The sequence below is a fragment of the Ochotona curzoniae genome, unplaced genomic scaffold (assembly GCF_017591425.1).
Source record: "Ochotona curzoniae isolate NIBS_2020 unplaced genomic scaffold, NIBS_Ocur_1.0 contig_2754, whole genome shotgun sequence".
NCBI classification, from domain to species: Eukaryota; Metazoa; Chordata; class Mammalia; order Lagomorpha; family Ochotonidae; genus Ochotona; species Ochotona curzoniae.
In genome coordinates this window covers 6428030-6440488 of record NW_024465582.1, presented here as the reverse complement: position 1 = coordinate 6440488, position 12459 = coordinate 6428030, and the positions used below count along the sequence as shown (strand labels likewise).

At 48.7% G+C, this 12459-nt stretch overlaps 1 protein-coding gene across 2 annotated transcripts in view; it reads right to left on the bottom strand.

Moving 5' to 3' along the window:
• OTULIN (OTU deubiquitinase with linear linkage specificity) overlaps positions 1 to 12459 on the bottom strand; it is a 38224-nt gene that overhangs the window by 10522 nt on the left and 15243 nt on the right. For both annotated transcript variants that reach the window (XM_040977422.1, XM_040977423.1), the window contains 2 exons: positions 6955 to 7080; positions 2916 to 3185 (listed from right to left, as the gene is read on the bottom strand). In XM_040977422.1, coding sequence (XP_040833356.1) covers positions 2916 to 3185; positions 6955 to 7080 — 396 coding nt within the window. The remainder of the gene's footprint in view (positions 1 to 2915; positions 3186 to 6954; positions 7081 to 12459) is intronic.

Genomic DNA, 12459 nt, shown 5'->3' with positions numbered 1-12459 from the left:
CGTACGGGCACATGTTCTAGTACCGACTGCTCCACTCCCAATCCAGCTCCCTGCTCACGGCCTGGGAAAGAACTGGAGGACAGCTTAAGTCCTTGGGATTTTGTATCCATGTAAGAGATGCAGGAAGAAGCTCCTCGCTCCCAGCTTCATACAAGAATACTTCTGACAACTGTCGTCAATTGGAGAGTGAACCAGCAGACAGAAGCTCTGTCTCTCCTCCTCTCTGTAGATTTCTCTTTCAAATAAAAATAAATCAATCTTGGGGAAAAAAAATAACCAGTTAAAAAAAATTTGGCCAAATTATTTGAAAAGGCATTTCTTCAGAGAAGATATGCAATGTGCAAGTAAGCATGTGAGTGGAAATCCAAAACATCAGGCTCCATAGAAAAATAAGAGACGGGGCGCTTCTGCAGAGCAAAGGCTAAGCCGTGAGTCAGAGTGAGCACATCCCACGATCCCGGGAGCGCCAGCCCTGCCAACGCACCTGGGAGAGCATCGCAAGGTGTCTCGAGTGCCTTCGACCTCTGCCACCCACCTCGCTTCTGGTTTCGGCGTGGTCGAGCCACAGCTGAGCCATTTAGGGAATGAACCAGTAGACAGAGGATCTCTGTCTCTCCCTCTGCCTTTCAAGTTAGTCTTTAAAAAAAAATGTATTTATTTTTATTGCAAAGTCAGATATACAGAGAGGAGAGACAGAGGATGATCTGTCTGTTGGTTCAGTCCCCACGTGTCCACAATGGCTGGAGCTGCACTGATCTGAAGCCAGGAGCCAGGAACTTCCTCCAGGTCTCCCACGCAGGTGCAGGATCCTAGGGCTTTGGGCTGTCCTCGACTGCTTTCCCAGGCTGCAAGAAGGAAGCTGGATGTAATTGAGGCTACTGGGATTAGAACTGGCACTTATATGGGCCCTGTCATGTTCAAGGTGAGAACTTTAGCCGCTAGGCCACAGCACCGAGCCCTCAAGTCAGTCTTTAAAAAAAAAAAAAACAACTCCACAGGGAAGCTACCAATTCAGACCTGCGAGAGCGGTTACAAAAACTGATGGGTGACAATGATGAGTGGTCGCTTAACAGGCACAGGGCTTTCTTTCTAGGATGCTGAAAATGATCTGGGACTTCATGCCAGCAGTGCTCACACAACACTACGAACATGCTAAATGCCAATCAGTTGTACATATCAGTTTTTTTTTCCAATGTGAACTTCAACTCAATTAAAATAAAAGTTGTTACGCAGTGCTTGTGTAGAAGGGGAGAAATGGACTTGGACCTTGGGCTCCCCAGTGGGAGGCATTAAGGTGGTGTAACTGCTGTGAAAGGGACTGACAGCTCCTCCAAATGCTAACAAACCACCGGAGGCCCAGCAGGCCCACTCCTGGGCAGACGCAGGTAACTGAAAATGACGTGCACCCTGAACAATGGTACATAAATCCTCACAGCGTAGCTATTCATGAGAATTAAGATGGGAAAACAAGCTAAACATCCAAATTGAAGAGTGGGTGAATCAAATGCTGCCTATAAATGCAATGGTATTTCGTCAATAAAAAGGAATGAAGTACCGATCTATGGCTCAATAGGGGTTTATACTGAATGGGAGAAGCCAGGAAAAAGGACTACAGGATAAGGGCTGCACCTCTAAGAAACCAGAATAGACCACTCTAGAGAGACAACAGGTGATGACTGCTTCCGGCTGGGGAGGAAGTGGGAATGAGAAAAGGTTTCTTCTGTGTATGGTACAGCGGTCTAACATCACACTGGAGGGACAGTCTAAAGGGCGAACAGCATGGTACACAAGTTGTAATTGAAAAAGCTGCATGTTATCTTTGTGGGGTTTCCTTAGATTTAACTATGCACCTGAAAGTCAGAGACAGAGAAAGAGGAGGAAAGATCTTTCAGCCGATGGTTCACTCCCCAGGTGGCTGTGACAGCCAAGACTGACTAAGCCAGGCAGAAATCAAAGGCTCATCTAAGTCTCCTAACTGGGTGGCAGTGGCTCAAGGATTTGGACTACCTTCTGCTGCCTTTCTAAGCCAAAGCAAGGAGCTGGATCAGAGTACAGCACAGGATCAGCAAGGAGCTGGATCAGAGACTGCACCAGGATCACCAAGCAGCTGGATCAGAGTACAGCACAGGATCACCAAGGAGCTGGATCAGAGTACAGCATGGGATCACCAGGGAGCTGGATCAGAGACTGCACCAGGATCACCAAGGAGCTAGATCAGAGTACAGCACAGGATCACCAAGGAGCTGGATCAGAGTACAGCACCAGGATCACCAAGGAGCTGGATCAGAGTACAGCACGGGATCACCAAGGAGCTGGATCAGAGTACAGCACGGGCTCACCAAGGAGCTGGATCAGAGTACAGCACGGGATCACCAAGGAGCTAGATCAGAGTACAGCACAGGATCAGCAAGGAGCTGGAACAGAGTACAGCACAGGATCACCAAGGAGCTGGATCAGAGTACAGCACGGGATCACCAAGGAGCTGGATCAGAGTACAGCACGGGATCACCAAGGAGCTGGATCAGAGTACAGCGCCAGGCTCGCCAAGCTGAAAGAGCTGATGGCATTCACCAGCCTGCAAAAGCAAGCCCCGGCTGATGGCAGTGGTGCTTATAAAACACACACACAATTCTTTGGCATCCCCTACTTGAAATGGTGAAAATTTAATCCCCTCCCCTAGAAAATGGAATGGATAACTTGACTCACAAAATGTGATCTACGTCACAGCATCTGCCTAGATCAGGTCATAAAATGCATTGTGGTCTCCCCTGCTCTCTGCTTAGCTTACTCTGATGACTCCAACCTCACAAAACCCAGAACCACAGCTACTCAATTCAGTGGCTCCAGAACTACTTCCCTACAATAGTGAAGTCATGACTGAAGGCTAAAGCTCTTTCCCCACAGACTTCACTCACCTGTTCAAGGCCACCAGTGTGTCCCACCTGGTTCAGGTGGTTCCTCAGCAGTTGTCCAGGGTCATTTGATGTGTCCCGGGCAAACAGAAGCACAGAGAAAAATGGTACCTCTTTTCCCCTCTCTTTGTCATCGTACAGTTCAATGGCTCTGTTTAGCATCAGGAATTTGACAGCTTCATACAGGCTGTACTCCTCCTCCTCATTTGTGAACAGCTCATCACATGCTTTCTGCCTTGCTTCACAAGTTCTCATTTCAGCCAAGCCTGCCCACTGCAATAAAAAAAATTACACAACAGTTAAAATGCTTACTCTCAACCTCCCTGGTATCTTCCACAGTATGAGCACAATTATTTTCTTTTTTTTTTTTTTAAGATTTATTTTTATTTTTATTAGAAAGGCAGATATACAGAGAGGAGAGACAGAGAGGAAGATCTTCCGTCCGATGATTCACTCCCCAAGTGAGCGCAACGGCCGATGCTATGGTGATCCGAAGCCAGGAGCCTCTTCCGGGTCTCCCACGTGGGTGCAGGGCCCCAAAGCTTTGGGCCGTCCTCGACTGCTTTCCCGGGCCACAGGCAGGGAGCTGGAAGGGAAGCGGGGCTGCCGGGATAAGAACCGGCACCCATATGGGATCCTGGGCGTGCAAGGCGAGGACCTTAACCACTACGCCATCGCGCTGGGCCCCACAATTATTTTCAAAAGGAGGCTCCCAGGTACTGGTGTGCAGCAGAGCAGGTCAGCACCAGCATCGTATTACCGCTCCCTGCAAATACACCAGGGAAAGCAGCAAAGATGGCCCCAGTACTTGGGCCCCTGTCACCATGTGGGAGACATGGATGGAGTTCTTGGCTCTTGGCTCCAGCCTACTCTGGACCTGGATGTTGCTGCCTTTTAAGGAGTGAACGAGAGAACAGAAGATCTCTGTTGCTTTGCCTTCAAATAAATAAGGCTGAAAAGAAAGTAGGCGACCAAGGGTCACAATGCTCACAGCATCCAAGTTTCCAGCTCAAACAATGGTACTTTTCAGATCCCAGGAACTCCTCACTCAGCTTTTCCCCCCAACTACTGTGACACAGAAGTACAGAGCAATAAGGCAAAGCACTGAGGCTATGCAATGGAAATGTCAACTGCCAGGGTTTCCAGGCAAGGCAGACGCCAACGATCAGAGATGCTCGTCATGATGTGAGGCCTGTGTGAGGGTGTATACAGGGCCAGGAGGAATGCACCTGACCCACTTTTCAAGGGCTTATCAGAGCAGCTTCCACTCACACAAAGCCACACCTCCACCGCAGAAGACAATGATGGCAGATGATGTGTCTCCTGTCAGTCTACCAAGTTTTCCCCCTCTAACCTTTTAAAAATACACAGTAAGCATCAAAAGAACAATTCTATTCAGGAAACTATGACTCCTGATTTAAGAATGAAGTCGATGTGTGTCAGGCCTGCAGCTGACATAAAATCCTCTCAGTGAGGAAACCCTGTAAAACAGACGTGTTCTAAGCCACAGTGGACTAGAACCAGAGGTGCTAGCACTAACACCAACCCTTGTGAACAACCAACACACTAAGCCTCTTAAAACAGCAGGTTTTAAATTCAGGAGTAAATTCTAATGGCAATGAGTTAAGAGAACTCTGTCCAACATTTGGGCTAAAATCTGGAATACGCTCTATCTTCCCAGCAGACAGCTGGCTGTCAAGAGCAAGACTACAGACATAGGCAGGTTAGACGGCCTTGGGCCTCACCACGGAGCACAGGGGCTCCCCAAGGCTCAGGCAGCTCACATGCAGCTCGGCCGTAGCTTCCTCAACCGTAAGATGGGGATGAGAGCAGCAACACTTGTAGTCGTGTGAGTAAAACAACTTTTAGGGGAGCCTGGCATAAAACAACTATTATTAATCCTGGCTCAGAATATCAAAAACTAATTTTGAGGCCTGCAAGTTAAGCTGCAGACCAGCATGCCATCCGGGCACTTGTTTGAATCCTGGCTTGTCCACTTCCAGGAAAGCAGTGGAAGACGGGCTGAGTGCATGGGCCCAGGTTGTTGCAGCCATTTGAGCAGTAAACCCAGGGAATGGAAGATTTCAACTCTTTCAAATGAACAAATCTACTTAAAAATAATAATTTTAATGTAATTGTGAACCGGCATCACTTACGCTATTTTTTTCCCCAAAAAATGAGAGTCTATTTGTGGTAGAGATGCCTAGTAGTGCAAAAGTGACAATTCCATAGGCCTCCAAAAAGATGGCAAGGAAGCCATGACCTGGGGCAAAGCTGAAGGGCTCTCCTTCAACCCCTTGCCAGCTTGCACTGTCTACACCTGAGCCTCCAGGTCTCAAGTGCCATGTTCCACTCAAAAGTTACTTAATCTGAATGGAAACAGAATTTTCCTTCCTTCTCTCTCTCCTCCATTTCTTCATAATGGAAGACAATTTTTCTTCTTAACTACTGGACTTTTACAGTGTACTTCACAGTAACCATTTCTTAGCTTTTTAAGTAGAAACTAGGTTCCAGGATGTCAGGGACCCCAGTTCATCCTTGTCCACGTGCCTGTTACATGACAGGCACTGGCTGCAAAGGACAGTCTTTCACAAAGTCTAAGGTTCCAGAGGAGCTACATAGGGCACACCCCGACATGGAGCACACCCCAGAGCAGTCCAGCACCTGGAGGGAGCACATGCTGGGAAGGGCCTTCCTTGCACACCTCCCTCTTGCACTGACGAAGCCTGGAACCATGGACAGGCCCTCAACGTGGGGTTCCTCACTAAAGAGGGTGCCAGGCTGCTCAGAGCAAGGAAGCCAGAGGTCAGTGTAGACCAGCGTAAAAGGAAGACATCTGATCCAAAGCAAAAGTGGAAAGCCACAGAAAGGTAGAATGTCAACATCAAATTGAGAGGAATGTACACATCAAGTTCTCCCTGCAAATCTGTCAAGGAGACTCATACAACAGCTTTCAGAACACAAGTTACTGAATCTTCTCATTGGAAAATCATCAGGAAAGAAAATAAGCCCATCTAACAGTTTTAAATTTTAAGAAAATGTTTTGAGAATTTAGCAAATTAGTGGCACTCATAATACTAATCTGAAGAAACATTGGGGTGGACATTTGCATAGTTATTAAGTCACAGCTTGGGACGCCCCTCGTCTGCAGCAGAGTGCCCTGATTCAATTCCTGGCTACTGCACTCCTGGCTCCAGCTCTGTGCTAATGCGCACCCTGGGGGTGGGCAGCAAGTGATAGCTCATGTACCAGTATTCCTACTGACTGCATCTGGAGCGCTGGGAGCTTGGCTTCGACATGAACCAGCCCTGGCTACTGCAGTCATCTGAGGGATGAACCAGCAGGTACAAGAACTGGCTGTTTGTTTCTCTGCCTTTCAAATAAGACAAAGAAAAATAAAATTTTTGAATGCACTTTTATTCCTGAAGCTTATGACTTGGAAAAAGGCTACATTTAGCAAGGCTAAACATTTCACTGGCTGATAAAATACTTCACAGCCTCAACTCAGAGTACAAAATACTAATACTGGGCCCGGCGCGGTGGCGCAGTGGTTAAGGTCCTCGCCTTGCACGCCCGGGATCCCATATGGGCGCCGGTTCTAATCCCGGCAGCCCCGCTTCCCTTCCAGCTCCCTGCTTGTGGCCTGGGAAAGCAGTCGAGGACGGCCCAAGGCTTTGGGACCCTGCACCCACGTGGGAGACCCGGAAGAGGCTCCTGGCTTCGGATCACCATAGCATCGGCCCGTTGCGCTCACTTGGGGAGTGAATCATCGGATGGAAGATCTTCCTCTCTGTCTCTCCTCTCTGTATATCTGCCTTTCCAATGAAAAAATAATAAAAATAAATCTTTAAAAAAAAAAAAAAAATACTAATACTTCTCCATCCAAGACCTCACCAGAACAGCTTATGTCCATTTAAAATTATTTCGTCTAAAAATGAACCCAAAGCACTTGACAACGAGTTGTGTCAAGACAGAAGTGGATGCTGAGGCCGCCAGTGGCAGCAGCCTCACCCTCCTTGGACAGGGAGCCCCGGGTCCGCACCTTCTTCCTCAGCAAAGCGAGAGACGCTGTGATTCTGCCAGCCAGGTCCTCGCTGTTCCCATCAAACTGCAGTCCAAGTTTCCACTGCTTGATCCAGCTGTATTTACTTATGAGTTTTTCTGGTAACTAGGACATCAAGAAACAGACAAAGAGGTGTTAACATTGTAAGAAATCCATGTCACACAAACCAAGCTGCAAATAGGAAGCAGATAAAGCCCGATTTGGTTCCCAGAATAAATTGCTGCAAATCTGGCATGTGGGTTCAGGATGGAGGTCCCAAATCTAGAACTAAGAAGGGCTACTCTGCAATGGGCTGCCAGAGGGGAACAGGGCTTGTGGTTCCCACAGGCACAGGCTAGCCTGCAGAAAGCCAACCACAGCCAAGGAGGTCCCACACAACTCAGGAAAGGCTAGGGCAGTGTCCCCACCTTCACACACGCCACCCGCCAGCTACGGGCTCGCTGGCCCCCAGCCCACGCCCTTCCTAGTGTGCTTCCAGGCATCGAAGACAATTCTGAGTGAGGTGTAACTACACAAAAGGACTTTGTCAAAGAATACTAACATATACTCTGTTTTTTGGTCCAAGTTAGTTGCCTAATAAATACAGTAAAACTTTACAGAATTACAGCTGAACTACACTATAGGACCAAGCTCTGCCTGCTTCACCCAGCTGAACTCTAGGCTCCTGGTTCCCTTCCCTGCCCATCGCCTGCTGTCCCTCTAATGATTAGGATTATCTGGAGTGTGAAAGGCAAGCTGAAACATAGCTGATGGATGACAGCACTCAGGTTAAGACTGTCCAACAGTCCTGGGTGTTTCCAGAGGAAAATCATGCAATTATAGGCATGTCACTTCATTGCCATTACATTCAGCAAGGAAATTCACCTCCAAGTGAAATGATCATTAAAGAATAATTAACTGAGCATGGTAGGGAGAACTTGAACCTAACAGTTATAACATAGCTTCCAATGAAGCTATTTGGAAACTAAGTCTCAAAAGACCCTTTCACATATGGTCAGTCTGGTTGCACCTTCATAATCTATAGCAATCCTGTGAAATTCAGGTGGTTTCATCTCCACAAAAACAGAACCACAGTAGGGATAGAACTTTCTCTTCAGCGCTCCCACTGAGTGAGGGGACCCACACCAGTCAGGGGGAGGTTGGGTCTCTGCCTCTTGTCAGGACAGCTGCACCAGCTCAGCTCTGTGCCCGCAGCACCTATGTTTTGGCAACATGTGGGCAGCTCTGCTGCAAGACTCTTACTGCACTCTCTGATTATCACCAGAACCCAGCATGCCCCCCGGTGGCGGCCAGCTGGCATTACAACTGGGCACAAAAGCACAAGGGAACAGAAGACAGCTATGCAGAAGTAGGCCTGGAGAGGAGGAAGAGGGAAGCCCAGGAGGCAGGCCAAGCACCGCATGACACACACAGTATCTCAAACACAGGCTCAGCCAGCTCAGCGACCCAGGCTCTCCCACAGCTCTGACTGCACAGCAGGAAGCAATGCACGTCCACTTGCTGGCCCTGCTCATGCCAACCACTGCTGGGGTTCATGACTGAGCTCAGGGCTGCTTGCTTCTGGCAGACAGGGAGAACCAGGAGAAACGCCTCAGAAGCAGGCGTAAGAACAACCATCAGGAAACAACACTCATCCCCCCAAATGAGCAGGACTCTAAATGCTTCCAGGGCGTCAGAATGCATGTGAATGGCCACTCTTGTCAACTAAATTCAGGCACTGGACTTCTGTTAGGATAAAGGAAATTTAAGAAGCAATGGTTGCAAACATTTAGGAATACAGTAACTAGCTTAAGTATCGTTTCCTTTGTGACTCAACTAAAACAACCTGTTTTCTAGCACCCGCCTGTAACTGCTGACATCAGAAAAGCAGGTCATGGCCTCACTCACTCAGAAGGCTTGGGCCCGCCATCTCATGCTGCCTACACCGTCAGAGGCCGTGGGCACAGAGACACTCTGGGGAACGCACAAAGTATTAGATCCCTGCTCCACAGGTCAGCTCCCAAGAACTGAGGTGAGGCCAGGAGCAGGCACTTTGACTGCTGGGGCCTGGCATGGTACCCTAGCAGTTAAAGTCCTCACCTTACAAGTGATAGGATCCCATATGGACACTGGTTCTAATCCCAGCCAGCCCACTTCCCATCCAGCTCCTTGCCTGTGGCCTGGAAAAGCAGTCAAGGACAGCCCAAAGCCTTGGGACCCTGCACCTGCATGAGAGATCCAGAAGAGGCTCTGGGCTCCTGGCTTCAGATCGGTGCAGCTCCAGCCATTGTAGTCACTTGGTATGTAAAGCAATGGATGGAAGATCTTCCTCTCTGTCTCACCTCTTCTCTGTGTATCTGACTTTCCAATAAAAATTTTAAAATCTTAAAACAAAAACCACTGCTATCAAGTCCATGTGTCACACTGGAGCACCTGGGCCCAGCACCAGACTCCACTTGCACTAATAGATCCTGGAGGTAGCACAGGGCCTGTCTAAGCTCAGCTCGTGCACCCCCTCAGAGGCCTGGCTTCTGTGCCTGGCCCCCAGCTTCAGCCCAGGCCAAAGGTAGCCATCATGGTCATCTAGGAGCAAGCCAGAGGGTCAAAGCCTTCTCAGTACTCTATCTTAACATCCAGCACAGAGACTGGAACCTGTACAGGAACAGAAACAACACCCGAAACCAAGGCAGGATGACAGGTGAGGGGAGAGGCTGGAGCGCCGTAAGCCACAGAAAGGCAGAGAGCGAGGACAGGCCAGCGGACAGGACCACGTCCAGCATCTCTGACTAGCCCTCCTGCTTCCTGTCAGTGCCCTCACACAAGATGACATGTTAGGACGAAGATGGCAAAACACCAAAGAGCAACTAGCTGCAGATGGAAAAAGTTCCAGGTCAAAGTTCCACGCTGACGTCTGGCAGTGCACACTGCAACACACACTTGCTCACTTGAAGGTCCCTTGTCAGAGGGGACTTTGTAAGGCAATCGCTGGAGGAGGGTTCTCTGAGTAAGACAGGAATAGCAAGGCGTCTACAGAGAGCCCAAGGGACAACTGCAACGAAGTTAAAAACAGTGAAGGACTGGAGTTGGGATATAGCGAGTTAAGCTGCCAATTCTCATGCCCACATCCCCTATCCAAGTACCAGCTTGAATCCCAGCTCCTCCACTTCTGATCCAGCTTCCTGCCGATGCACCTGAGGAGGTAGTGGACATGAACCAAATACCTTGGCCGTGCCGACCACGTGGGAGAGCAATGGGCTCCCTGCTCCTGGCTTTGACCTGGCCTAGCCCGGACTAGTGTGGTCATCTGGGGAGTAAATCAACAGATGGAAAACCTTCCTCTCCCTCTCCTTCCAATTCTGCGTTTAGTAAGAAAATTTGAATGACCATCTAGTTAAGCACAGACTCACTGCGAACCCTCTGCTTCCTCCACTGGCACTTCAACACTACAAAGCTGATGGTCAACCGGTCACCTGTCATGGCACCGAAGCCAAACAGCACAACAAACTGTCAAACGTTCACACTGCTACACTGCTAGGAGCTGGAGCATCAAAAGACCGAGCAAAGAACAAAGTCACCTCTTCAGCTAACATCAAGCAGACCCTCAGTGCTAACGGGAAAGGTAAATCCTAACTCCGGACAGGTTCAGTGTTCTCCGTGACGCAGGCCTCCTGCCATGCAGTAACTGTTCAATGAGAAACAGCACTCTGACCAACTAGTCTGTGCTCCTAAGACACAAACGCAATGGCCCATGGAAAAGGGAAGAAATCAGAAAGGCAGACACTAGAGCATTTCAGTTCTATTTTCACATCACCCAAATTAGGTCAGGAAAACCACCTGACAGGTCCCTCAGTCCCACATACAGCACTGACTGAGCTGACCCTAAGACCCAGCACAACCACTGAGCTCCAGCCGCTTTTAATACAATCCCAAGAGGAGGCAGTCTCACTGTCTTCAGTGTGAATTGTGTATGCTTAACGAACAACATATATACATATCTGCATTTCCTATAAATAATGCAAAGTCAAATTCAACATCAAGTAAATCCAGATATCTAAATAGCCCCTTAAAGTTAAGGTCTCAAAGAAAACAGCCCAAAATTCTCACAGAATTTATGTCCCACCTATGACCTACGCTGTGGTGTCAGAGCCTTCACTGCCACTTTCGCTAGCAGCCTTTCACAGGTGCGCCTTGGCCGCTGAGCAACAGTGCTGCAAACTGTCTCGCCGAGTGATGTCTCCTCTCAGAGCAGCACGGTAACACTGAAAACTGTGGAGAGGACATACATCTTTGCTTCCAAGAGAAAGCTTCTTCCCATGACACTCAGCTGACGGTGTATACAGGTGATCTGCACTGCTTGATAAGTGGTCGTGGGACAGGCACAAACCTTCACCTGCCACTCATGGCTTTATCCTGTGCCGCCAGGTGGCCCTTTATGCGCTAACAGATGTCTAACTAGCTTAACCAGCAACAACTTTCCTCCAAGTCTCTATTCTGGCCAAACAGCCCAGCTCCTTTCACCGCCCCCAGAAAGAAACCAGCCCCGCAGCCATCTGCCTCTGGTACCAGCGGGCCCAGCTGCAGGTGGGCAGTCATTAGGTGACTCCAGCAAGTTTGCCTTTTAAACACAGCAGGTCTTCACTAACACTTCAACGCTCACAGCTGCTTGCAAGCAATTAGACTCCAACTTCTTCCCCCCTTTAGAGACTGCTGCTAGGCAGCTCTTCTACAGCTAGCATTCCTGGGTTTGTTCGGAGCAAATAATTTTAAATTCTTTCTTTTTCTCTTTTTAAAAAATATTTGTTTGAAAGGTAAAGTTACAGAGAGAAGGGTAGAGAGATTTCCCATCCAGTGATTCACTCAAATGGCCAAACCCGCCAGGGCTGGGTGAGGTGGAAGGCAGGAGCTTCACCTAGGACTCCGACCATCTTCCACATCTTCGTTAGCAGGGAGCTGGATCCGAAGTGGAATGGCCACGACATGAACTGACACCTCTAGGGGATGCCTGTGTCCCACCCAGTGTACCACAAGGCCCACTGCAGGACTTGAGATTTCCTTCCAGCTCGTGTCACACTGTCTGTTCTAAGCCATCACTCCTGCCCACCCACATCCTTCAGAATGTGCTTCAGCCAACCTGGCAAGTGACATTATCTATGTCCGTACAAGAACACGTGACTTTCTTGTCCATCTCTACCATGTGGTATATATGCAAAAGCAGAGGACTGGGCCTGGACACAATCCCTGGCCCTCGCCTCTCCAGGAAGACTCCACATGCCATCAATCCTCTCTTGCTGGTCAGTGTGTAACAGTTCTATGGATTGCAGCTAGAACCAAAAGTATGTAAAATGCTACGATTCAATTCTCAAATAGTAAAACAGCCCACAGCAAGCATCAGAACTGAAGCCGAACTGTTCTTAAGTGCTTTCTACAAAAGCTCAGTATGTGTTAATACAGCTGAATTTTTCAAGTTAGTTTCATCATCCTGTCCTTGAAGACACACTGTCACTT